The 24,867-nt window shown below is 42.4% G+C and overlaps 1 protein-coding gene across 2 annotated transcripts; it reads right to left on the reverse strand.

Moving 5' to 3' along the window:
* Window positions 1-38: 38 nt before the first annotated feature.
* Window positions 39-24,381, reverse strand: fbxw12 (F-box and WD repeat domain containing 12). Of its 2 annotated transcripts, none has more exons than XM_089124102.1 (10): window positions 24,224-24,381; window positions 21,268-21,305; window positions 19,491-19,664; window positions 18,941-19,058; window positions 12,683-12,889; window positions 11,470-11,634; window positions 2,830-3,040; window positions 1,875-2,053; window positions 1,664-1,794; window positions 39-305 (listed from the first exon to the last, which is right to left on the reverse strand). In XM_089124102.1, the coding sequence occupies exons 1-10, from the start codon at window positions 24,317-24,319 to the stop codon at window positions 206-208; spliced, it is 1,419 nt and encodes a 472-aa protein (XP_088980228.1). In that variant the 5' UTR covers window positions 24,320-24,381; the 3' UTR covers window positions 39-205. The 2 variants fall into 2 exon arrangements, with proteins under 2 accessions (XP_088980228.1, XP_088980229.1); XM_089124103.1 differs by having other exon boundaries at window positions 19,491-19,707; window positions 24,224-24,380.
* Between the last annotated feature and the right edge of the window lie 486 nt (window positions 24,382-24,867).

The following is a 24,867-nucleotide window of genomic DNA, read 5'->3' on the forward strand; positions in this document are numbered from 1 at the left end:
GTTTGTAAAGTTATTTGTAATAAAATAAATAGACTGTATGCAAACAAAAAATGAAAACTGTCTTTATTTTACATTAATGTAAAGGCTAAGGTGTGTACGCTAACTGAAGATGAGCTTACAGCCTTTTAACAGTTTTGAATTGTTTGAAAACGCTTTTATTTTCTCATCAATGCAAGAGCAAAAGATCTGAATACATGTGGGGGTTTCAGAAATCAAAGGTATAAGCCTTCAAAACATCCTTCCCATCCAATGACTCCACCGAGGCCACTATACTGGAGTAATCACAGGCAACATCGGTGAATCCTCTAGACAGAGAAAAAAAAAGACAAACGTCAACTTACAAAATACATTACATGTGAACATCACTTGTAATAAGGGCTGTCACTTTAGATTTGAAAATCGATCAGACAAACCAACACAAGATTTAAAAAAAAAACAAAAAAAAACGGGGAATCGATTTTTAACAAAAATGTGTTTTAGTTTGACAGATCAATCCATGTACAGGACACAGAACATGTAGGATGTTGGAAAATAATATCTTTTCTGTTAACCAAATGCTTTTTAATATTCGCTATTACTTCAATGCAAGTGAACAAGTACAGCGTTATTTGTTGCGTGTTCAAGGAAGCCAGAAATGTGCAGATTCTGCAATACACTATATTTAATATATCATGAGGACTCACGAGTGGTGTATTTGAGCTAAAGCTGCGCAGATTTGGCTGACACAAACTTCCCCAGCAAAGTGAGTAAACATAGAAGAAACACGGCAGATTGGCTCGTGATTTGACAGCGTTTCCCACCAAAGCTCATTTTTACCCGCAGTTGGGTCAGAGGGTGTTGATTACAATCTCTGAATATTGCACTCCTGTTTGTCAGTGTGAACTTCATGTCAATAAATCACCCGAAATATTGCTGACTTGTGCGCGTCCTAATGCCTGTTAGGTATCCATGGATTTGCCTATAATTGACCTATAATTGCTAAGCCACACCCTCAAACGTGATGAGCCAATCACAGTGCGAAGCTAACCCAATACATTCTCTGCTTCCACGTCCATTCAAATCCATTGCAGTTAGTCAGTTTTCATTTGTTTTTTCTTGTCATTTTAAGTTTAAAATGGTCAAACGGTGTTTATGGGGTACATGCTACTCCGACACTAGGTTCCCGAGAGGCTGGGCGACGGTGTGAATTTTTTACCCTTTCCCAAGCCACATCTCAACCGAGATAAGTGTCTGCTCTGGATTAAGTTATGCAATTATATGCGGTAGACCACAACACCAACTAAACGTAGATAAATTAAGAAAGGATGTCTACATCTGATTCATCAAATAAAGTCAACAACGTTGACGTTCATCAAATTAAGTCAACGTATTTGAACGTTATCTTTAAAATCTCTAACGTAACGTTAGTCTAACGTTAGCCTAACAATAGAAAACGTTAACGTTATCCAATTGCCTCCTGTGAAATGTCTCCTACTGTGACAACTGCCATAGCGCCTGTCCCCGAATGCTGACTGTTTGTCCGAGTGAGTGGAGGGGGCGTGGCTTAGCCATAGGTCAATTGGTGTTGAAAATGGAGACGTTTTTAGACATGGAAAATCGAACATGACTTTTTTTTTCTCAAAAGTGACAACCCTAGTTGTTAGTACGGGTGATTGCGCTGTACCTGGATCTCTGGAGGGATCCTCCGAGCAGGTGATACTGGCTCTCCAGGGTCAGCCCATGCTCTGGGTCATTTCTCCAGGTCAGTACTCTGAGAGACAGGTCTCGAGATGCGGTCACCACCCGGAAACTGTCCTGCAGAGTCAGTACAACGCATGCTTTATGAGCGAGACGACTCGCAGGGAAAGTGTAGATGTGAGTGTTCAAACACTTACCACACAGAGAGCAACGATTGGCTGTAAATGGTCTTGAAAACTAGCCACAAGTTCTCCTTTAAACGTGTAGACCTTCAGATGGTTCCCGTCTGCGACCAGAAGAGTACTGTTCCCTCTCGCCTCGAGGACCACATCTGACTGATGGCTCAGCGTGACCTCGAAACACGCCACTTGCTGAGCTACAGCAGGAAGGCATGACATTCAGGAAACATCACATCAAAAAATTTTCAATTTGTTGGTCCGTGAAGATTGTAAACAACAAATATTGCACTAAATGGGACATATCATGAAAATCTGACTTTTTCAGATTCACAGTCCTCTGTGCATCTACCAACCCAGCATAGTCCTCTGTGCATCTACCAACCCAGAAAACCTGAAAAGTGAAACCCAGAAACTTAGTTTTGGTAAGCCTTTCTCTGCAAGCATGTCAAAAAAATAAGCCGATCAGATTTCGCTCCCCTTCTGATGTAGGAAGGGGATCTTATTATAATATTACCGACCCTTAATTTGTACGTTTACACACACCAGCCAACATTTGGTTTCACAAGCAACAACCAGTGACCAGCTCTAACGCAACGGCAGAAGATCCAGCAAAGCCTGAAACTGTTCTGTGGTTAAGCACAGATGAGCACTGAACAGAACATGTCACCGCTGTCTTATGAACACCTCAGGAACTGTGGACACTTGTGTAAAAGTTAAACATGACGGTACAGGCAAGTCGATGAGGTGAATCAATGTAACTCCACAACAACTACATAAATGTCTCCACTACCAATTCAGAAACTCGCTTAGGGTTATTTCTGAGTTTTGGAGTGATTGGTGTGTTTTTTTATTGCTGGAGTCTCTGAAGCTCCACCCTCTTCTGAGCAGAAGAAGCAGCTCATTTGCATTTGCAAAGGGACACACAAAAATGGCAAATTTTTTGCTTACACAAGAAAAGCAATAGTTTTCTAACCTTGTGGTTCCCTTTTGTATTTGGACTCCTTTAAGGCCAGGTCGAAGACTGCAAGTGTTTTGTTGGTGAAGAGGCCTTCAGACTGGATCACTGCGAGTCGAGCCGGTTGAGACGGGAGGAAGACGGCGGCACAGCAGCCAGAGACGGGCAGACTATTACACACAATGTCCTCGTCTTCAGCAGGACAACACACACTCTCACTGTAGAAAACCTGCCCAAACACACACCAGTCTTTCCAAACTAACTTAAACATGCATTTCATTCGGGATATCTGTAATTTTGTTATGCTGCAGGGATAGTGTATTTCCGTAGGCCAAAACCTCTAAACGAGTTGCATTTTAGCACTTCTGGTTCCATTGTCTCAAAGCCAGTGGGTTTTTGGTTAAATACCTGAAATAAGGTCTGTGTTGAACACAACCTCAAGATACTCTCACATTTTATTCTGTGACATAAAATACATCAGATGAATGGGACTCCAGATGTTGTCAGGGACATTAAACATCATCACATCGAACAGGTAAACTCATCAACCTTAAGGGAAAATGTTTTTTACATATGAACTGAAAGCAATAAAAAATGACGACTGAAAGTTGTCGGAAGCGCAGTGAGGACGACCATAGTGAAGTGTTTATAGCCTACTTTTTGTACTTCTCGCTTCAAAATTCATGTTCCTTGGTGAAGATTATCATGAACAAAACGTATAAGAACTTTCTCACATATTATTTTATGCAGTAATCCAAAATCAGTTCTTTCCCCATAGGCATACGAGTTAAACCCTTGGAAACCGATGAGCTCAAACATGAAATAATTTGAAGAAAAAATATTTTTGAAAAAAGACCAAAAGGTACAAAATTGCATACTGAGAACTAATCAAATAAAAATGTCCAAACTATTGACTAAGTAATATACACATTAAATAAGATTATCACAAAGCATTCCATAAACATATTAATACACATATTCAATATACTCAGTTCAGTCCTTGTGTGATTGCTATTGCTATTTTGTTTTTCCAATGAGAATTTGACTAATAAACGTTATTTTTAACAAAAGACCCTGAAATTACTCTTGCGGTTCCCTTTCGTAGTCACTTCGAGTTACGTCAGAAGTGACGGAGAATGGGGGTTTCGCATAGAAAGCCAATCCTCTTCGAGTATTTAAAAACGAGCCAATGGCATGAAAATGCCTTGGGGCTGTGGAATTTGCATAGCGTATCTCCGCCCCACGCAGTGGGTATAAAAGGAGGAAGTGAACGCAACCGCAGTATGTTTTCGCTTCGGAGCCAAGAGACCTCTTCACTCCTAAAGCCATTCTCACTGATTCAAGACTCTTCGAGACGAGCGTCCTCTTCAGTGTTGGTGTGACGGCGGTACCCAGCGAGATTCTGCATCGCCTGCGATCTGAGCAGTGGTCTGCCAGACTTTGCGCTTCTCCCTGGTCGCCTCAGCGCTGAAAGAGTGAATTTCCTCCTCTCATTGAAAGAGCTGCACGTGGCACGTTTTTTTAAAGATGTCTCCCCCGTGTTCTTCTGGGTGCGGTCGATTCATGTCATCTTCTGATGGTCACGATCGCTGCTCTGTATGCCTGGGCATTCAGCATGCAGCAGCAGCGTTCGTGGATGACTCATGTTCTTTCTGTGGGAACATGACCATCTCTACACTGAGATCTAGACTCAATGATCTGACTAAAGTGAGAGTCCCCGTCCCCGCTACTCGATCTGCTTCTTTCACGAGAAGCTCTTCGACTCGCGGGCAGGGTGATCTGACGGTGACGGTGTGGAACAAAGCCCCGACGATAGTTCCTCGGGCCACACCCCCCGCTCCAGTGTTAGAGCCAGCGAGCGCCAGTTCGATTCAGCCGTCTGCCTCTTCGCAGGTACCATCTGTTTCGTTCGGCGCTCCAGAGGATGATGCGATGTCGATCGCAGCATCACAAGGCGGGCTTGATTCCTCGGGAGATGAGGATGCGGCTGCGTTGCCTCCCTCGGGAGTGCCAGCGTTGCCCGTGTCTGATCCCGAGCGCCATCTCTGGCTTTACCTGGCAGACACACGGGATGTCGAGCGGACTCGTCTGCTTGACGCCCCGCTCTCCCAGGTTGGTCTTTTCGGCGGTGCAGTCGAGGACTTTGCCCAGCAGTTTTCGACTGCCCAGCAGCAGACGAAGGCGATCAAACATATTCTGCCCCGACGGCCAGCTGCTGCCTCCACCCAGCCGTCGGTACAGATGCCTCCCCCTGCTCGCCGCCGAGGACGCCCCCCTGCAGCTCCCCTCCCTCCCACGCGGCCCCAGCAGCAGCAGCCTTCCCCTCAGGCCGCACGCCCCGCTAAACGCCAGGCCAAGCGACGCTCCTGAGACGGGCTGCTTAGTGATGAAGTCGAGTGTTTCCCAGGAGGTGGTAGTAGGCCCCGGCCCTCCACCGGGGGAGAATCTTTTGTTCTCAGCTCCCCGCTGCTCACCCACGGGTGGGCAGTACCCTGAGTTGGTTAAAGAAAGACTTGACATCATCACTGAGCACACAGACAGGAATGAGTGCGCTCGATGTCCCAGTGCGTCAGCCCACTCATTCCTCTCTGTCTCTGAGGGTGTGGAAGGGAGCGTGTGTCGTCCCTCGACTACGCCACTCCCCTCCCCCTCTATCGCCAGCAGAACAGACCCCCGTGGAACGCTGGTCCTTCCCTGGTCTCTTCTGTCGGGGAGCGGGCTTCGACTGCGCATCCGGGCGGGGTAACTGACTGTGCTCACGAGCGAGCGCGCGCACTCACTGCTGACTTGTCTTCGACAGTTCGAGGGCAAGAGTGCGGTTCCACTGAAACTGTTTCAGAGGCTCCTGGGGCATATGGCATCCGCGGCCGCGGCAACGCCGCTCGGTTTGCTTCATATGAGACCGCTTCGCGATCGAGTCCCGAGGTGGGCATGGCATCGCGGCTCGCTCCGAGTTCCAGTGACTCCAGCGTGCCGCCGAACCTTCTTCCCGTGGTTGAACCTCAGCTTTTTACGGGCCGGTGTCCCTCTTCAGCGAGTTTCCAGGCATCTCGTTGTCTCCACGGATGCATCTACCACCGGTTGGGGTGCCATGTGCAATGGGCATGCAGCCGCGGGTTCCTGGACAGGACCCCAGCGCCTCATGCACATCAATTGCCTCGAGCTGCTGGCAGTACGCCTGGCCCTGCACCGCTTTCGAGCGCTGCTCAGGGGTCAACATGTACTTGTTCGTTCAGACAACACCACTGCAGTAGCGTACATTAACCACCAGGGGGGTCTACGCTCATGCCGGTTGTCGCAGCTTGCCCGCCACCTCCTGCAATGGAGTCAGAAGCACCTGAGGTCCCTTCGTGCAGTATACATTCCAGGAGACCGGAACCTGGCAGCCGACGAGCTGTCACGGGTCCGCCCTATCTCCGGCGAATGGCGACTCCATCCCCAGACGGTCCAGCTGATTTGGGACCAGTTTGGGGAGGCACAGATAGATCTGTTCGCCTCCCGGGACTCATCCCACTGCGCTCAGTTTTATTCCCTGACCGAGGGTACGCTCGGCACAGATGCACTGGCGCAGAGCTGGCCGCGGGGCCCACGCAAGTATGCGTTTCCCCCAGTGAGCCTTCTTGCACGGGTGTTGTGCGAGATCAAGGAGGACGAGGAGCAGGTCTTGCTGGTAGCCCCCTATTGGCCCACCAAGACGTGGTTCTCCGAACTCATGCTCCTCGCGACAGCACCTCCTTGGCCTATTCCTCTGAGACAAGATCTACTCACTCAGAGACGGGGCACTCTGTGGCACCCTCGTCCCGATCTCTGGAGGCTGCACGTGTGGCTCCTGGACGGGACGAGGCGGGTTTGAGTTCGCTGCTATTGGATTAAACCTTATGCCCGAGAAAATGGATACTCGGCACCTCACAGAGTACCGGGTCTGCGGTGGATTCAGCTCCTAAACCCCGGCGAACTGAGCGCCGCGCCACGTCACCTGCCGCTGGAGGCACCGCTGCGCAGGCGCCGCAGGCACAGCCGCGGTGTGGTCCAGGGATGCCTCCGGGAGTTGAAACGCTGCTCTGTACTGGGCCATGAGGAGCAAACTCTCAAATTTGGCCTCCTCAATACCAGATCCCTCACTAATAAGACGTTCATCCTCAACGACTTCTTCATATCACGCCAGTTGGATATATTTCTTATGTGTGAAACTTGGCTGCAAGTCGGTGAGTGCGCTCCGTTCTCCGAGCTTACACCCCCGGATTGTTCGTTCTTAAACACCCCACGTAGCACCGGCAGAAGTGGAGGGCTGGCTTCAGTTTTCAAGTCAAGTCTTAACTGTAGACAAGTACAAACAAACTCATTTTCGAGCTTTGAATTACAGACTTTTGTTTTAAATGCCGACGTTCCAGTTCTGTGTGCTCTAGTCTATCGCCCCCCAAAATTTAATAAGTCTTTCATCGATGACTTTACAGACTTTGTTGCAGAGCTAACTATTACCTATGACCATTTTCTAATAGCAGGGGATATGAATGTCCATGTCTGCTGTAAATCGAACCAGTTGGCCAAGGATTTTCTAGAAATGACTGATTCTTTTAATCTCACTCAATGGGTGGTTGGGGCATCACACGAGAAGGGTCATACACTGGATATTGTGCTGTCCTTTGGATTAACCGTAAACATAGAGGAAATCTGCAACTCCGGCATCTCGGATCACTTTGCAATACTGTTCTCTGTTACATTGCCTGGCGCCGTGGATAAACCGTGTGCCCCAGCGCGCCGGGTGCGCACGATAAATAGCCAGACTGTCTCGCGCTTTTTATGCGCTTTTGATGACTCATTATTTCATATGTGTGACATAGAGAATGTAGATGTTGATCAATGGCTTGGTGTTTTCAACTCGAAATGCTCGAACTTGCTGGACGAAGTAGCTCCACTGGGAAGTAAAAAATCTAAACCAGTATTGGAGCCATGGTTGAATGATGTCACGCGCGCACATAGACGTGCGTGCAGACGCGCAGAGAGGAAATGGAAAAAGGACCGTTTGCAAGTGTCCTATGAAATATTAAGAAACAGCCTGTTAGATTACCAGAAAGCTGTTAAAGCTGCAAAAACTCAGTTTTTATCCAATCTGGTTTCCAGTAACAGCCATAAGCCACAGCTTCTTTTTAAAATGTTAAATTCTCTTTTAAACCCTTGTGATTGTGCTGACGTTGAAGCTTCAACTGAATTATGTGACAAATTTCTGCTGTTTTTCCATGAAAAGGTGTGTGCTGTTAGGTCCTCTCTCACCCCCTATGTGTCTGAGCCTCAGATACTGTGTCCAAGTGCGGCTGTGTTTGATCATTTTGAGACGGTGTCTCTGTCTTATTTAACCAAAGTTGTTCAGCAGATGAAGCCTTCAAACTGTCCTCTTGACATTATTCCATCACGCCTCTTTAAAGAGGTATTTCCGACAATTGGTCCTCTTATTTTGGATTTTATTAATTCTTCACTGCTGTCTGGCTGCTTTCCAGCGGCTTTCAAACATGCTGTGGTCCAGCCCCTGCTGAAAAAAACAAACCTTGATCCTACTGTGATATCAAATTTTAGACCAATTTCTAAACTTCCATTCCTGTCTAAGATAGTAGAGAAAGTTGTATATGATAAATTACAGCCTCACCTTGATGAAAATGGAATCACTGAATTATTCCAATCTGGATTTAAATCCCAGCATAGCACAGAAACAGCCCTTTTAAAAGTTTTAAATGATTTGTTTTTAGCTGCTGATGTAGGCAAATCTACTGTTCTGGTGCTCTTAGACTTAACAGCCGCATTTGACACTGTAGACCATGCCACACTCCTATCGCGGTTAGAGCATTGCGCGGGCATTAAGGGTACTGCCCTGCAATGGTTTAAATCGTTTTTATCTAACAGAAGTTTCTCGGTTCAGCTTGGTGACCACTCTTCTTCAACATTGTCACTAAATTACGGCCTGCCCCAGGGTGCAATTTTAAGCCCTGTTTTATTCTCACTCTATATGCTTCCGCTCGGGGCCATTTTTAGGAAACACAATGTGGCCTTTCACTGCTTTGCAGACGATGTTCAAGTCTACCTCCCATTGAACTTAAACGACCTTACTGCGATTAAAACTTTACAGAACTGTCTTGAGGAGGTGGTATTATGGTTGGACTCAAATTTTTTAAGTCTTAATAAAAACAAAACCGAAATTGTAGTCTTTGGGAAACCAAACTGTCTGCAGGGCTGGGACAGTGCTATCGGCCCACTGGATACATTCTCTCGCTCAAGCACAAAAAATTTAGGAGTGATTCTTGATTGTAGTTTTAAATTTGACAAACAGGTCAGTGTAGTGGTAAAGAGTAGCTTTTATCATTTAAGACTTTTAAGTAAAATCAAGCCCTATCTCCCCAAGAAAGACCTAGAGAGAGCAGTCCATGCCTTCGTGACATCGCGGCTGGACTACTGTAATTCCTTGTACTGCGGACTCGAACAGCGCTCTCTCCGCCGCCTCCAAGGGGTACAGAATGCGGCTGCTCGGTTTCTGACAGGGAAAAGAAAGAGGGACCAAATTACCCCTGTACTGGCCTCATTACACTGGCTCCCTGTATCTTTTAGAGTGCAGTTTAAAATTTTATTAATAGTTTTTAAATGTTTAACTAATACTGCACCACCTTATCTTTCCGATATGCTGTACTCTTACACCCCCGCCAGAGCATTAAGGTCAGCGGATGAGCCTAGTTTTCGGGACAGTCAAAAGGAGCTGATCACCCGCGGGGACAGAGCGTTTTCAGTGGTAGGACCACGGCTCTGGAATAGCCTACCTATCTCCGTTAGATCCGCAGAATCTGTTGAGCAATTTAAAAGCAGTCTAAAAACACACCTGTTTTCCATAGCGTTTTAAGCAGGTTACTTTGGCCGTTCTACTATGTTTTATTTTCTATTACGTAATGATCCATTGTATTTTATTATTTTGAGATTGTTTTTGATTAACTGATTTTATATGTCCAGCACTTTGGTCAGCGGAAGCTGTTTTTAAATGTGCTTTATAAATAAACATGACATGACAAGAGGTGGGGGACCTGCACGCATTCTCCGTTGACGAAGCGTGCCTGGAGTTCGAGCCGGCTTACTCTCACGTGATCCTGAGACCCCGGCCTGGATACGTGCCCAAGGTTCCCACCACTCCCTTCCGGGACCAGGTGGTGAACCTGCAAGCGCTGCCCCTGGAGGGGGCAGACCCAGCCTTGGCACTGCTCTGTCCGGTACGTGCTCTCCGCACCTACGTTGACAGAATGCAGTGTTTCAGGACCTCAGACCAGCTCTTTGTCTGTCATGGGGGGAGCCAGAAGGGAAGGGCTCTCTCAAAGCAACGGCTGTCTCACTGGATAGTGGACGCCATTGCTTTGTCTTACCAGCAGCAAGGCCGTCCGTGCCCCCTTGGTGTGACGGCCCATTCCACTCGGAGTGTGGCCTCCTCTTGGGCTCTAGCGCATGGCGCCTCGCTAACAGACATTTGCAGAGCTGCAGGCTGGGCGACACCAAACACCTTCGCGAGATTCTATAATCTGCGAATTGAGCCGGTGTCCTCTCACGTACTCGCTTCCGCCAGTACTGGACCGCTTAGGTGTCTTCGCTTACTCGCCATCCCACTCCTCGGATTGGATAAGTACGATATTTCCTCAGTGTCTTCCGTTGAAGCCTCGAGTCCTCCAGCACCGATGATGCGGGCACCACTGCTGTTGCTCTGGATGCTGGCTAGGTGCCTCCATGTGCACGGTTCCCTATGGTAACTGTCTCATGTGTATTATCCACTGTAAGCCTCTCTGAGCATGTGTCTTCCCTTGGCAAGCCATCTGCCACCCCTGGAGTTAAATTCTAGTAGCCACCTGCGGTTGGTGCTCCAGTGATCTCCATATGCGTTCCTATGCGGCCATATGCGTATTTGTAAGTCCTCCTTCGGTAGGCATCTGGTAGCATGTCCCTCCCGGGATATGTTTCCCAGTGTACCTTGGTATGCCTGTGTCAAAGTGGGATCCCTGTTAAAAAAAAAAAAAAAAAAAAAAGGTTCAGGGGTCCAGACTTTCACAGGGCACTGGAAGACAGCTTGAAGATGGCGTGATGGCACTGACCCCCATTCTCCGTCACTTCTGACGTAACTCGAAGTGACTACGAAAGGGAACGTCTCGGTTACGGATGTAACCCTCGTTCCCTGAGTAGGGAACGAAGACGTTACGTCTCCCTGCCACTTCGGCTGTATCGCTGGGTAGACGCCGGAGTTCAGCCTTGGCTCCTCAGCGAAGACATACTGCGGTTGCGTTCACTTCCTCCTTTTATACCCACTGCGTGGGGCGGAGATACGCTATGCAAATTCCGCAGCCCCAAGGCATTTTCATGCCATTGGCTCGTTTTTAAATACTCGAAGAGGATTGGCTTTCTATGCGAAACCCCCATTCTCCATCACTTCTGACGTAACGTCTCCGTTCCCTACTCAGGGAACGAGGGTTACATCCGTAACCGAGACGTTTGTGCAGGAGTATATATATAGCTCTATCATGAAAGGTTTAAATAAAAATATATATATTTCTATGCAGATTTGGGGTTTTTATACCTGGAACCCATCTATTCTGATCTGTTCCAACGATGAAAAGGACTGAAACTAGGTTTGAGTGCTGGGCTTACCTTTGGGCTCAAGTTAAAGTTTTCTTTGGAGGCCGCGAATATCCATTTTTTATCTGGCGATGAGAGGAGGAGGTTCAGCCTGAAGGAGTCGCACACCTCGTGTCTTGAGACTTCACACAGTGCAGGGCAAGTCAGGACGAGCAGAGACCCAACAACAGTTCCCACCTAATATGTCAATAAATAAATATTAATCAAAGAAGAGGACATATTGTTACGTACAGTAATAGTAAATCGCACGACAAGGAAGAATACTACGAGATTGGCTTTAATAGCAAAGACTTGGGAAACAGGATAAAATCAGGAGAAACAGGATAAAATCAGGAGATTGGCTTTAATAGCAAAGACTTGGGAAACAGGATAAAATCAGGAGAAACACACTAACGCTGTCATTAACGAGAACGGACAAAGACTGAGGGTCAGCTTACACGACACCGTTTACAACAAAAAAACTTTTAATGCGTTTTGGCCGTTCATTTACAGGACAACAGGGTTTTAGGTGCGTGAAAATGCAAAATTGATAAAGGGTTCAAAGTGCATGTTATCTGAAAATGGTCTTTGTGTCTACAACAAAAACGCGAGTCTCTGAAAACGATGATGTCCACATGCGTATTACGTGTTCAGTCTATAGTGTTTCATCGCCATCTTCTGGCCTGGGTGCAGAATACAGTGTTTGTAGTCGTTTTCGTGGCTCCATGTAAATGGGGATTGTGTTGACAATGATGTTGCCTGTACACGGAAACTGTACACAGAAAAACTTCTCCATTTTAAGCACATTGTTGTCGTATAAATGTTCCCCGAGAGGGACTAAAGGGACTAAATACATTAAAAAAAGTGCTTGATTAGTAAATGAAAAAGATAAATGACGTCACTGATTAAAGAGACTGGGGGAAAGTAGCTCACAGATACTGGACCAAGAACACGATGAAACACGGCAGACTAAACATGTAACACATACATGTCAGAAAAGATTTTTTTAGCCAATATTTAGTAAAAGTCTCTTTCACTGAAATGTTCCTAAGACAGGAGATGAAAAGAAACGTTTGTGAGGTGTAAAACGTATGTAAACGTACACATCACGGCACTGTATTTTTAAAATCCAATTGAGAAAACGGTTGGATTCAAGCAATTCTGGCTTCAAGGAGTGTTCACTTAGTTCACTTAGCACATACCACACATTAATTGTGCAGCTACACGTTAGTAAACGATAGCCTACCATGAGAAAAGAGCTGTCTCTGTAGCTGAACGACAGCAGTGTGGTCTCGGAGAGCCCCGACGTGAAGCAGGCCAGCTCCTCTCCGCTGGAGCCACTCCAGGTCTTGATGGTCCCCACGCTGTCGGATGTGACGACCACAGACTGCGCCGGGTCAACCGTGAGGTCCCGCAACGGGCTCTGGGCCGGACTCGACCACAAACTCACACCCTGCAGAAAACCACAGTTACTGTACAGCTGGATCAAAAACTGACTTCAGTTTGGTTGCATGAACTGTCATAAAAAATAATATCATAGCAGTAACCCTGCTGTATTCTAGGTAGGGTTTAGAATATCAAAATCGACTGCAGGCGGTAGATCCTTTTCCTATTAATCACCAAAACTCTGGAACACTTCCTAACATTCTCCAGGAAGCAGACGCACTCTGTCAGTTCAAATCTACACTACAGTATAAACACATCTCTTTGACCTTGCATACACATAACACACTATCGACTTTCAATGTCAACTATCGAATTCAATGTTAGGCTGCATTGATTAGGTCAGCTGGAACCGGGAATACTTCCCATAAATCCTGATGTGTTCCTTACATCTTAAGAAGTATGGCATCTATAGAAGCGATACAAATTTCTGTATTATAGATTTTTAAAACCAGACAAGTAGTTTGTTGAAGGTTGATTTGAGAAGGACTACACACCTAGACTAAACACGTGATGCGCATGTGCACGCCGTCTGCGTTTTCATGGGCTTGCATTTTTAAAGTTTGAGCAGAGATTTTTTATTTTTATTTTTCAGGGAGTGTGTTCTCGAGCCCCAGGCACTGCTGTTGTGTGAATGAGTGGCCAGAGCACATTAAGAGTTTTCTATTAGAACGGTGTTGTGTTAGCGGCACTTAAATTAACAACTAATGATCTTTGCAACAGAAGTGAAATCAAAACTAACTTTAGTTAGTTAAAAAAATAAATAAATAAATAAATAATATATATATATATATATATATATATTGTAGCAAATGCAACATTTAATAATATACATAATATGTATTTAAGGGGGGCCGGAAACCAAATCACCAAATCACTATGGAACCGAGCAAATGACTCGTTTAGAGTTCATTTGAACGGGCCGTAATTATAACCTTTGCAAGGATATAAATACCCAATCTATAGTGAAACACTATATATTAGCAAGGTAACTTTAGATCGAACAGTACAAGACATTAAATATGCAAGCACAACACAAGGCAATTTATATTTTCAAATATATGGAAGACTTTATTAGCTATTCTAACACATTAAACTGATGTCTAACACGGTCATACACACACACGCACACACATACATTCATACAGTCGCGGAAAGAGAAACAGAGGAAAGGAATGAGTTCTCAGAGATGCACTTTGTAAGAGACCTGAAAGAACCACCAAGCATTAATTTAAACCTTTGTTTCTTAGAGAGGTTATTCAATTAACATTAAAGCACCAGTTCAGTTAGAGTCTGAAGTGTTACTTGCAAGTTCATGCATGGCTTTGGGAGTTCCCTTTGTCTGTTTCGTAGAAGGGGTTTCCCGGGTCCGCGTGGCTGGTTGTCTTTGAAGTGTCTGGATGGAAGTTCCTGGGCTGCCGATCACGTGGGTGTTAGCGGCGAATGAAAGTCTTTACGATTCGAAGCGCGTTGCAGGAGAGACGTTTGAACGAACTTTGCAGCAAACTTAACTTTGAAACGAGACTTTTACGAAAAAGAAAACAAAGGAAAGAAATTAAAGTAAAACGAGTTAGATGGCTTGAATGAGCTGTTTTAACCCCGATCTTGATGGGTTATTTGTCTGCTGGTCTAAGATGTCGTTGTGGTTTCCTAATGAGTTTCTAGACGAAGCTCTATTGTTGTTTTCAGAGAGAAGCGCGAACAGAACACTCTCTTGCTGTTTTAGAGAGAGGCACGAACTTAACAGTTACAAAAACTGAACAAACATCGAACGAACTGAACATGAGGTCTTGCTCCTTTATTCGGACCTTTAACTTAAAAGTTAGTCCAACCTCCCAGAAAACTTCTGGCCAATGAGACAATGGCATCATTTCAGAGGTGGATCTATCTTCTACTTATCATAAATTATGCCTGATCTATGGGCTGCCTGGTCTCCAGCACTTAGCAGAGAGACAAAATACCACAGTTTAAACATAGATTATTATAATCATACAAAACATTTTACACAAATTTCAATCAAGCCATCTTTTGAATTAAGAGCGTACGATTCTTTTGATAGGATACCTTTTCATTCACACTTCTAATAGTTGTCTAACAATTACAAGAGTTAATAGTTAACAACAATTACATGATTAATATGTGATCTAAGCATTAACAAAAACAACACATGAATTGCAGAAAGCAATAAGAATTATGATGTTTGATTTTAAGTCCAAGAATTGTTCTGTGCGAGTTAGGGCTGTCGCGGTAACCACAATATTGTAGTACCGCGCTTCTGACAAGTCAACCGCAGAGGATTGCACGTAACCGCAGCAACCGCGATTTTCACGTTTTTTTTTTTTATAAGGCTATACTCTTCTTGTTTTGAACTTAAAGGAACACTCCGACTTTTTGGGACTTTAGCCTATTCACCTTACCCCCCAGAGTTAGATAAGTCCATACATACCTTTTTCATCTCCGTGCGTGCTATAAGTCTGTTTGACGCACCCACCGCTAGCCTAGCTTAGCACAAAGACTGGATGTGAATGGTTGCAGCTTTCATACTAATCCAAATGAGTGGCAAAATAACGCAAACGTTTTCCTATTTACATGTTGTGATTTGTATAGTCACAGAATGTACAAATAACAAAGTCAAATGAGACACAGACATCTTTTAACCGTATAAAACCTGGGAACTATTCTCTGAAGGCGAAGCACTGCTACTTTGGCGGAGTGATAACCGCATCACCGGAGACACGCCGTGGTGAGGAGCGGAGAGTTCGCTCAGTGTTTGGGTAACAGAGTCAGCAATTTATAAATAGTAAAAGCGTAGTTCACAGTCATGGGTTTTCGCTCTATTGTAAATAGCTGCGACAGTAAACAGGGGACGTAATACCATGTTTCACAGAATTCCAACTAAAAACGCTGACTGGATGAAGAAATGGCTAACTTAGGCTACTCTGGATATTTATCCAAACACACCTAAATAGATTATCAAGGGATTATGTTTGCTCGGTACATTTCAATGGACGACTATTTTGAAAAAATGGAATTTGCCACACGGACCATAATGTGCTGAAGGATACGGCCATCCCATCTATAGCACAGACAGGACAAGTGGATATTAACGCACCCAGATTTATAAATATTACATGAATAAATAATTATTATTACAGGAATCAATATGTTTTAAATGCAATTTATTAGCTGAACCAAATGTATTCAACAGTATATAATATACAGTATAATTGCATTACTATAGGATAGAATAAGGGGAAAGTAATAGCACAAATTGTTTTTGCACAATGAACTCACAGCCTATCGTACCCTTTTGCACGCTCAAGTTCGTTATTTCCATGGTTATTTCAAATTTAGGCTACTAGGCGCGCCGCGCGCAGGGTGCAAGTTCAACGCGGTGAACACGCTCGTTTTTTTTTCAAGCGCGCCCGCACCGCATCAAGATAAAAACATATTTATACCCTAATCAAACAGACTTAAAGCACGCACGGAGATGAAAAAGGTATGTATGGACTTATCTAACTCTGGGGGGTAAGGTGAATAGGCTAAAGTCCCAAAAAGTCGGAGTGTTCCTTTAATGCAGGTCTATTGAATGTTAAACAAGTTCATAATGATAACAAGACTGTTTATCATGGTGATGTGTAGCCTACAGGCTTCACACAGACAGTGAATGAGAGAGATCGGCAGAGCACGTGCAATTACCTGCGTCTGTCTTTGAAGTCGTGAAAAGCTTGTCGTGTCAAAGGGAAGCTAAATATTTGTCGCATCATCATTTTAACGTTCTCTTCACGGGTATTTTCCATAGGTATTTTCCCATAAATGCGCGTCAGCAGCAGCGCTAGTCAGCATCCCACAGCATAAAATCAGTGAGTCACGCATTGAATCAATGCTATATGGGTCTCTAATAGGTGAAGCATCAGCTTCAGCGTTGCCCATGCGACGCATTGCTGCTCAGCTGAGCCTTGAAAAGTTGAACCTCAAAGTTAAAAATAATTAACATATTGATCTTTACATCTCTTTTAATGAATCACCTTTTTTTAAAACGTGTTCGTTGAATAAACAACTCGCTCAAAGTCCGTTGTCATAACAATATGCGCACTGAGTGAAAGTCTTTCAATGCGCATATACTGTAGACGCTGTTTAGTTTCGGTTACATTGGTTACTGAAAATGTCCCCGTTTTTGTCCACATCGTAAACTTTATTTATATAGCAACAAATACATATAAATTAAATAAATAAATAAATAAATGGCGGTAATACCGCATATCGCGCTATTGAGCCACTCAACATTACCGCAAGGGAAATTCCATAACCGCAGTTTTAATTTGATGTGTGAGATCTCAGATCTCAAAAGTGAGGTTAATGTGTGTTCAAAAGTCAGGCAAAGTTCTTGCTGATATCTGAGTGAGAGAAAAAGATCTGTGTAACATCTTTGTCCAGGATCAAAGGGGTGGCATTCTGCTGGTCTGCAGGACCATAAAAAGTCTTCTGGTTGGGGTTTATTGTCCCCCAAAGCAGACCTTTTGGAGCCATCCAGTCAATGGAATGTGAGTTCCAGAAACTGGAGTGCTGGATCACATTTGAATCAATCCCATGAGAGATTAATTTGATTAATTTGTGTTTGGTTCGCCCGCCTCAATTCGTTACTATAATATATATATATATATATATATACTGTATATTTCTCCATATCTGCTTGGGTTCCCTTGTAACTGTCGCTCCTGTCTTGCTTAAAGGGATAGTTCACCCAAAAATAAAGATTACCCCATGATTTACTCAAGCAGAGTATGAAGTTCTTTTTTCGAACACAATCAGAGTAATTTAAAATAATATCCTGGCTCTTCTGCTTTATAATGGCAGTCAATGGAGAATGAGACTTTGAAGTCCAAAAAATGTGCATCTATTCATGATAAAAGTGCATCGGTCTGTGATAAAAGTGCATCTGTCCATGATAAAAGTGCATCTGTCTGTGATAAAAGTGCATCTATCCATGATAAAAGTGCATCTATCCGTGATAAAAGTGCATCTGTCCATGATAAAAGTGCATCTGTCTGTGATAAAAGGGCATCTATCCATGATAAAAGTGCATCTATCCATGATAAAAGTGCATCTGTCCATGATAAAAGTGCATCTGTCCATGATAAAAGTGCTCCACAGGCTCCTAATAAAGGCTTTCTGAAGTGAAGCCATGCATTTGTGTAAAAAAAATATTCATAATTAAAACTTCAAATTATCAACTTGCAACAAATTATAATCACTTGCTTCCAGTAACGGCCTTACACGGACTTACACCACAAGAGTAACACTTGACATGATGCATTGACGAACGCAGAAGCACAGAGTGAAACACAACACCAGTCACGAATGAGAAGTCTAAATGAGAACCTTTAAAGAACAATGTGGAAGGAGCTTGAGTTTGTTGCCCAGTCCTGTTTGTTTGAACCGCGAGAGGCATAGACTCTCCTCTACTGTAAGTTTATGCTACTCCTACATCGTATCAGGGCTCTGCTGGCGTAAATCGACCTGCGTATGGCCGTCTGTCGGAAGCTAGTTATTTTAATTGATAAAGTTATAAATATGGATATGTTTCTTACACAAAAGCATGACTTCACTTCAGAAGGTCTTTATTATCCCACCGGAGCTGTACCTTCAAAAACTCATCCTTCATTCACTGCCATTATAAAACTTGGAAGAGCCTGAACTCTGATTGTGTTCGTCTTAGAGAAGAAAGTCGTATACACCTAGTATGGCTGTAAATTATGGGGTGATTTTTATTTTTCATTTTCATTTTAAGGTAAACTATCTCTTTAATATTCAGCAATATTATTATTGACTTGACTGCTTTAAAGCTGAATTGAACTCATTCTATAATTGATTAATTTTACAGTTATTGAAAGTAACTGAATCAACACGGAACTGTCTTTGTAGAGACAGTTCTTTCTTCAAGCTATGTTCTCTGTCTGATTTGGGGGAGAAATATGCCATAGGTGTTTCTTAAGATCCAGCTTCAGGCCAACACACTTTCATCAGGTCTTTGCCACACGAACGAGAAAGCCTGTAATACCTTGTGAATGTCCCAGGCTTTGACTGTCCCGTCTGTCGATGCACTGCAGACAACTGGAGAGCCTCTCCACAGGTCTGAGTGGCCGTCGTTCCCAGACAGGTACGCCAAACCCACAACTCTGCCTGTGGAGGACCAGAGTGACTCAAAAACTATGATTTGCATCAATCCGAATGAACCCTGATTTCAGATTAATAACGCATATCTACATATTCATTTACATTTGCAGTACATATATTGTGGAAAACAAAACGGCCTATTTCCTGCGTTCATAACCAGAGAAAGCATGAATGTCATCGGAGCTACAGTGTAATTGTTGCTTTAGCGAATATACTGTATTTAGTAATTCATTTTTAGCAAATCAATTGGATTCAAGCCATTACAGTTATTATGTCAGGTCTACACCACAACTTCCAACCTGATTCACTTTACTAACAGATTATTTGGTTGCATGTAAATGTGGCCAATGTGTCATAAAATTACCTGAAGACAATTTAAATAGTCCTTGATGTGATGTGCATTGGCATTAAAGTATATGTTTGTCTAAGATCACTTGCCGTTGTGTCCTCGTAGGGTTTTGCACGTGTAGTCTGCACTCGACCTGCCGGTCTTCATTTTCATCTCCAGGAGAGAACGACGCAGGTAATATGCTTTCCATGAGTGTGTCCCGGTGTTTGAGAGATGCTGGGAAACATTGCAGAAACTCCATCTCCGCAGACACATTCTCCTACACAAGCATTCGATCTTTAGCATCTCAACAGGAGAGTGTGCTGATAAAACAAGACATCCTCAGAGGAATGCATTCATGCGTAATCCCTGGCATTCAGGGCCGTAAAACTCAGTTTTTAAAAGAAAAATCATAATCATGATACAGTGATGGAAAATATTAAAAAAAAACATGTCAAGCTCAATTTAAGCTGAGCTGTGTTTGTTTGTAAGTGAGCCGTGATGCTAAATATCCTGCATGTTTATAAGAATTTTGAGAGTAGTCTAAAATTCTATTGAAGTTCTGAGCCTGTTGATTGACCAACTAGTAGTGAAATCCTCACAGATCTCTTGATTTTGGTTAGATTTTTATTATTTTTTCTGTGGAATGAGTTTAGTGTTTGATGAAAAGAATGGCTTATTGACTGATGTCATAACTTAGGGGAATAGTTGATTGCCAATGAAGTAAAGATGAAAATATTGGAAAAAATTGAGAAAACGCCTCATTTAATTGATGCAAAATCATGTAGAAATGTGAGTTATTTAAGAGTTATTTTTTCAGTGGATGTTGTCAGCACATGTGTTCTGTGTATCTGGAATGCATTTATTGACAACCTAACCGACCCACTAAGGATTTGATGAAAAAAAATATTTAGATTTTAGATTACATCTTGAAATGTCCAGAATTTTTTCCCCCCGATATTTCCAGCAGAGCAGACCCTCCAATTATTTGTTCTAAGGGTCAAAGTTAACAGAAAAAAACACAAATAAAAAGTATGGCAGACCATGTCAGGTTCAACCCAATTTTGAGACTTTGGCTCCCCGACTATTTATTAAACAAAATCAATGAAATGGAAGGTGTCCACAGGGACAAAAAAAAATACTTCTAATTTAGATTCTAATTTATTTTGTACATTTTATTAGACAACTCATGTGCCATTGTCCTTTTATGAATTGTACATGCTTTTTAATAAACACATCATTTTACTTTTTTTTTTTTTTTTTTTGCCTAAAAGGCATTTACGTTTATCATTGATACTCCAATACATTTTCATTGTCAATGAATTATTAGGGTTTTTTGTGCTATTTTTATGAAATTATTGTAAACAAAAACTGCTTAATATTATATTGTATATAGATATATAGATATCTGCCTTCCTTCAGGTGGGCGATGACGCAATTTTATTCTAGAAAGAAACTTGTTGTATTATTTTCCTTTCTATGTAAAGCTATTTTGATACAATCTGTTTTGTAAAAGCACTATATAAATAAAGGTGACTTGACTTAACTTGACTCAGTAGGGTGGACTAAGCAATAACAGGGTGGACCAGTGGTATAAAAATGGACAGATGGATCTTTCACCTACAACCAGTTAAAATATTAATTTAGTTTGAACTGAATTTTGATAAGAAACAGTAAAACATTACTAAAGAACTTAAATACACTACTACTTCAAATACATTTACTACTTAAATACATTTTAATGCTGTAAGATCATGATGGGGACACAAAAGGCACTGAATCCCAGGAATGACCCTTATTAAACAGCTTAAACAGCACAGATAATTATTGTAATTTGACAGTTTAAGTGATGTTTAAACGACATATAACCTTTACTGACTTACCTCCACAACCACGGTGTCTCCGCAGCATAGCACCAATCCTACACACAAATTAAATGTGCATGAAGAAGATAACATACAGTATGTGAGGTCCACAAGTCTGACCACTAGTGAAAATGCTTCCATTTAGCTCTTTTTTTTCTTCTGTTTTACAATTTATAGCAGCATCACAATTACAGTGCAAAGTAAAAAATTATACATGAATTCGAAAATAGCAGTATTTGGTATGTGTCCCTCTTACTTTATGATAACAGCGAGCTGGCATTGAAAAAAAACAATGGATGGATGTTAGGAATTGTGAATTTTTCAAATAGCATCTTTTGTGTTTCACATGCTTAATGTCACGCATTTGATTATATGATTAGTTACCTAGAAAATTTTATATTTCTATGTTATACATTTTATAACGTTCATAAAATCTTCAGTTCTATTACGAGAGGTTCTCTAGTGCCGTGTAATATCTTACGCTAGGGGAAAACCTCTTTTCCATGAGATATTGAAGCCAAACAAAATCCTTAATTTTGAATTAATGTAAAACAGATTACATTAATGAAACTTCGGGGCATGCAAGTTTTTAACTACTGGTACGAATGGCTGATTATAACTCGATCTCATTCAGAGGTCACAGAACACAGGACCACATTACTCAAGCACCTCGAGAATCTAGGTCTCACAGTCAATTGGGCGAAAAGTTTGCTGTCTCTCAGTGAGGAAATATCCTTTCTGGGCACAGAACTGAACTCGCTGTCTATGACAGCGCGACTGTCGCCAGAGCGCAGACTGAACATTCAGCGAATCACGAAATCCTTCCACTGCGGCACTATAGTCAAGACAAGAGGTTTCAGAAAATGCTGGGTCTGGCCTCAGCATCATCACTACTAAGCTGGATCTGCTTCGCATGCACCCGCTGCAGTTATGGATAAAAGCACCAGTACCGCCTCGAGCTTGGGCATGCGGTCTGTTTCGCCTCAAGGTCGATTAGGAATGTGTTAACTTACAGCTCTGAAACCTTGAAGAGCGATCGACTGGTACCAGTCAGGTGTAAACCTGTGGACTTCCTCGAGTGTGCAGGTGGTGTCCATGGACGCCTCCATCTCGGGATGGGGAGCGGTGCAGGAGGGCAGACCGTTCTTTGGCCAGTGGTCAGAACGAGAGAAGCTCCCACACATCGTCTACTAGACGACTCTTGCCTCAAAATGGTTGGTGTTTGCTGGCTGGTGCAAAGCCTGAGGCTTTTTACCCGTAGACTGCGGGATTACGGAAGTGCTCTACTTCCTTCAAGAGCTGCTGGATAAGGGCAGAATCCCATCCAAAGCCTACGTATTTGGCAGCCCTAGCTGCATTTACAAAACCCCCGTCTGGCTTGTCACAGGGGAAAAACGATCTGGTCATCCGCTTCCTAAAAGGAGCTAAGAGGCTGAATCCTTTCCCCGGTTCTGGAAGCCATGAAAGGTGCCCCGTTTGAGCCAATCTAGCTGTAAGACATGAAACACCTGTCATTCAAAACAGTGTTTCTTATGGCTCTCGCTTCAGCAAAGCGCATGGGGGATTTGTAAGCAAATTTGGAATTTGGGCCATTAGACTCGAAAGTCATACTCAAACCTTAGAAACGGATATGTGCCTAAATCGCTCAAAATACCCAGGTTATTTCCCTGTCCGCCCTGCCTGTTGGACCTGAGGAGATGGACGTGAGCTTCCTTTGCCCAGTCAGTACATTAAGAGCTAATATAAGAGAGAATATTATCGGTTGAATATTTTAGAAGTGAAATATGAAAGGTTAATATGGGTTATTGAATTTTGAATAATGAAAATGTGTTTGAAATATTTTTAATTGACATGTTCACAGTTTAAATATTCAACTATGTTGAATTTCAGCCAATAAAAAAACAAGTCTTGCAAATACAATGCAAGCATAGTTTATGCAGTGCATTTTTTTTTCAAGTAGTGCAATTCAACAGGTTTTTTGTTTCAAAAACTTTTGGCATAATTTTACTGGCAGCTGCACTAACTCAAAAAGTTTAACTTGCAGACACGGGTTAAATATCTACAAGCCAGATAAAACTCAAAAGTACTCGACATTATGTATTACTTGAATTTAATTTGAAAAGTTCATTTTCAAAAACGTATAAACTTGACTTCAATTTCTAAAACGTATAGGCCCTAAATACATCTGGAAAACAATTTAATACTTAAATATTGTCGTCAAAAAATAATCTGTTATAAACTGAAAGACAAAAACGTGATAGGCCTATTTACAAAAACATAATGGTGCAACAATGTTTTAACTATTTTGATGCAAATGTGAAATGGAAAAATGGAAATGTCACTTTTCAGAATATTCAATTATAAAGGTAATTGATCAAAACCACACAAGCTTTGAGGGGTGTTTTATTTTAAAGTGGTTAAACAATGTTTTGTATGCTCGTTTTGCATGTTCAATTTTATATATGCCACCTCTAATGCAGATTCTGTTTTCTCTGCAGTAGGATGGGCAACTAGTCAATTCGATTGGTAATTGACAAGTTGCCCTTATAGTGACTTAAAATGTATAGAATTTGACATGAAAGATGACAGTGACAAAGCCAAGGTGACAAAAAATGAGAATCAATTTAAGATTACTGGTTCAGAATAAATTGTAGGCTACAAAAAAAAAAAAAAAAAAAAAAAACACTACAGAAGTAGTTAGTTATATTGCACCACCACGGTATTTTAAATTGGTAGAGATTTTATTATAATATTAGGTCAACATGAGCATGAGCTCGCCAGCTGAGGAAAGTGAGTTACAGATAAGTTACAGATCCACCGCTGGCCTATCAGTGGGAAAGTCTGACTTCCTCCGACAAGTACTAGTTTTGGACCTTCCAGCCCCCATAGTAATCAGTCTGACTCTCGGGCTTTCTACACTCTTCTACGCGTCTGACATCTATTATACATGGATGTCATCATCATTATCGCTTACCTTACAAACTGTGGATGCTCTGATTAAATCTTCATCTTGAAGAAGAGAGAAGATGCTGATCAGACAGTCCAGAGGTAAACTTTGCCAAATCTCCATTCCTCACAGCAGAACTGCAGCCATAGACTGTAGCTACTTTCAGTTTCGGGATGATGACGTCACGATGATGTTTCCTACGGAATAACCTCAGGGACACACGCGATGCCTGTAAACATACATTTGCGATCAAAATTATTCTACTCCGCAGACTGGAATAATTTACAAATGTAAGCACTAAGTGGCATATTTAAAGTTATAATGTCAATATGTAACGATTTTTTATAGGCCTAATATATATATATATATATATATATATATATATATATATATATATATGTATATATATATATATATATATATATATATATATATATATATATATATATATATATATATATATATATATATGTCCGTCTGTCTGTGTCTATCTCTCTGTCAATTTATCTATATAGCTACAGTATCTACTGTATCTGTCTCTCTGTCTGTCTATTGTTTATCTAGCTGTCTGTCTGTCAGTCAATCAGTATGTTTGTGATAGATAGATAGATTTAATTTCCTATTATCACTGTAAAGCTGCTTTGGAACAATCTGCACTGTTAAAAGCGCTA

This window comes from Pimephales promelas, chromosome 20 (assembly GCF_988280905.1).
Source record: "Pimephales promelas chromosome 20, fPimPro1.hap1.1, whole genome shotgun sequence".
Classification (NCBI taxonomy): domain Eukaryota; kingdom Metazoa; phylum Chordata; class Actinopteri; order Cypriniformes; family Leuciscidae; genus Pimephales; species Pimephales promelas.

What these genes read in the sequence shown, in the direction of transcription:
- fbxw12 (XM_089124102.1), bottom strand. Translation starts at nt 24,319, where the DNA reads ATGGAGATTTGGCAAAGTTTACCTCTGGACTGTCTGATCAGCATCTTC. An exon ending in GAGCATCCACAGTTTGTAAG is followed by an intron (nt 21,306 to 24,223) that starts GTAAGCGATAAT and finishes ATTTGTGTGTAG; the next exon opens with GATTGGTGCTATGCTGCGGA. An exon ending in CTACGAGGACACAACGGCAA is followed by an intron (nt 19,059 to 19,490) that starts GTGATCTTAGAC and finishes CTCCACAGGCAG; the next exon opens with AGTTGTGGGTTTGGCGTACC.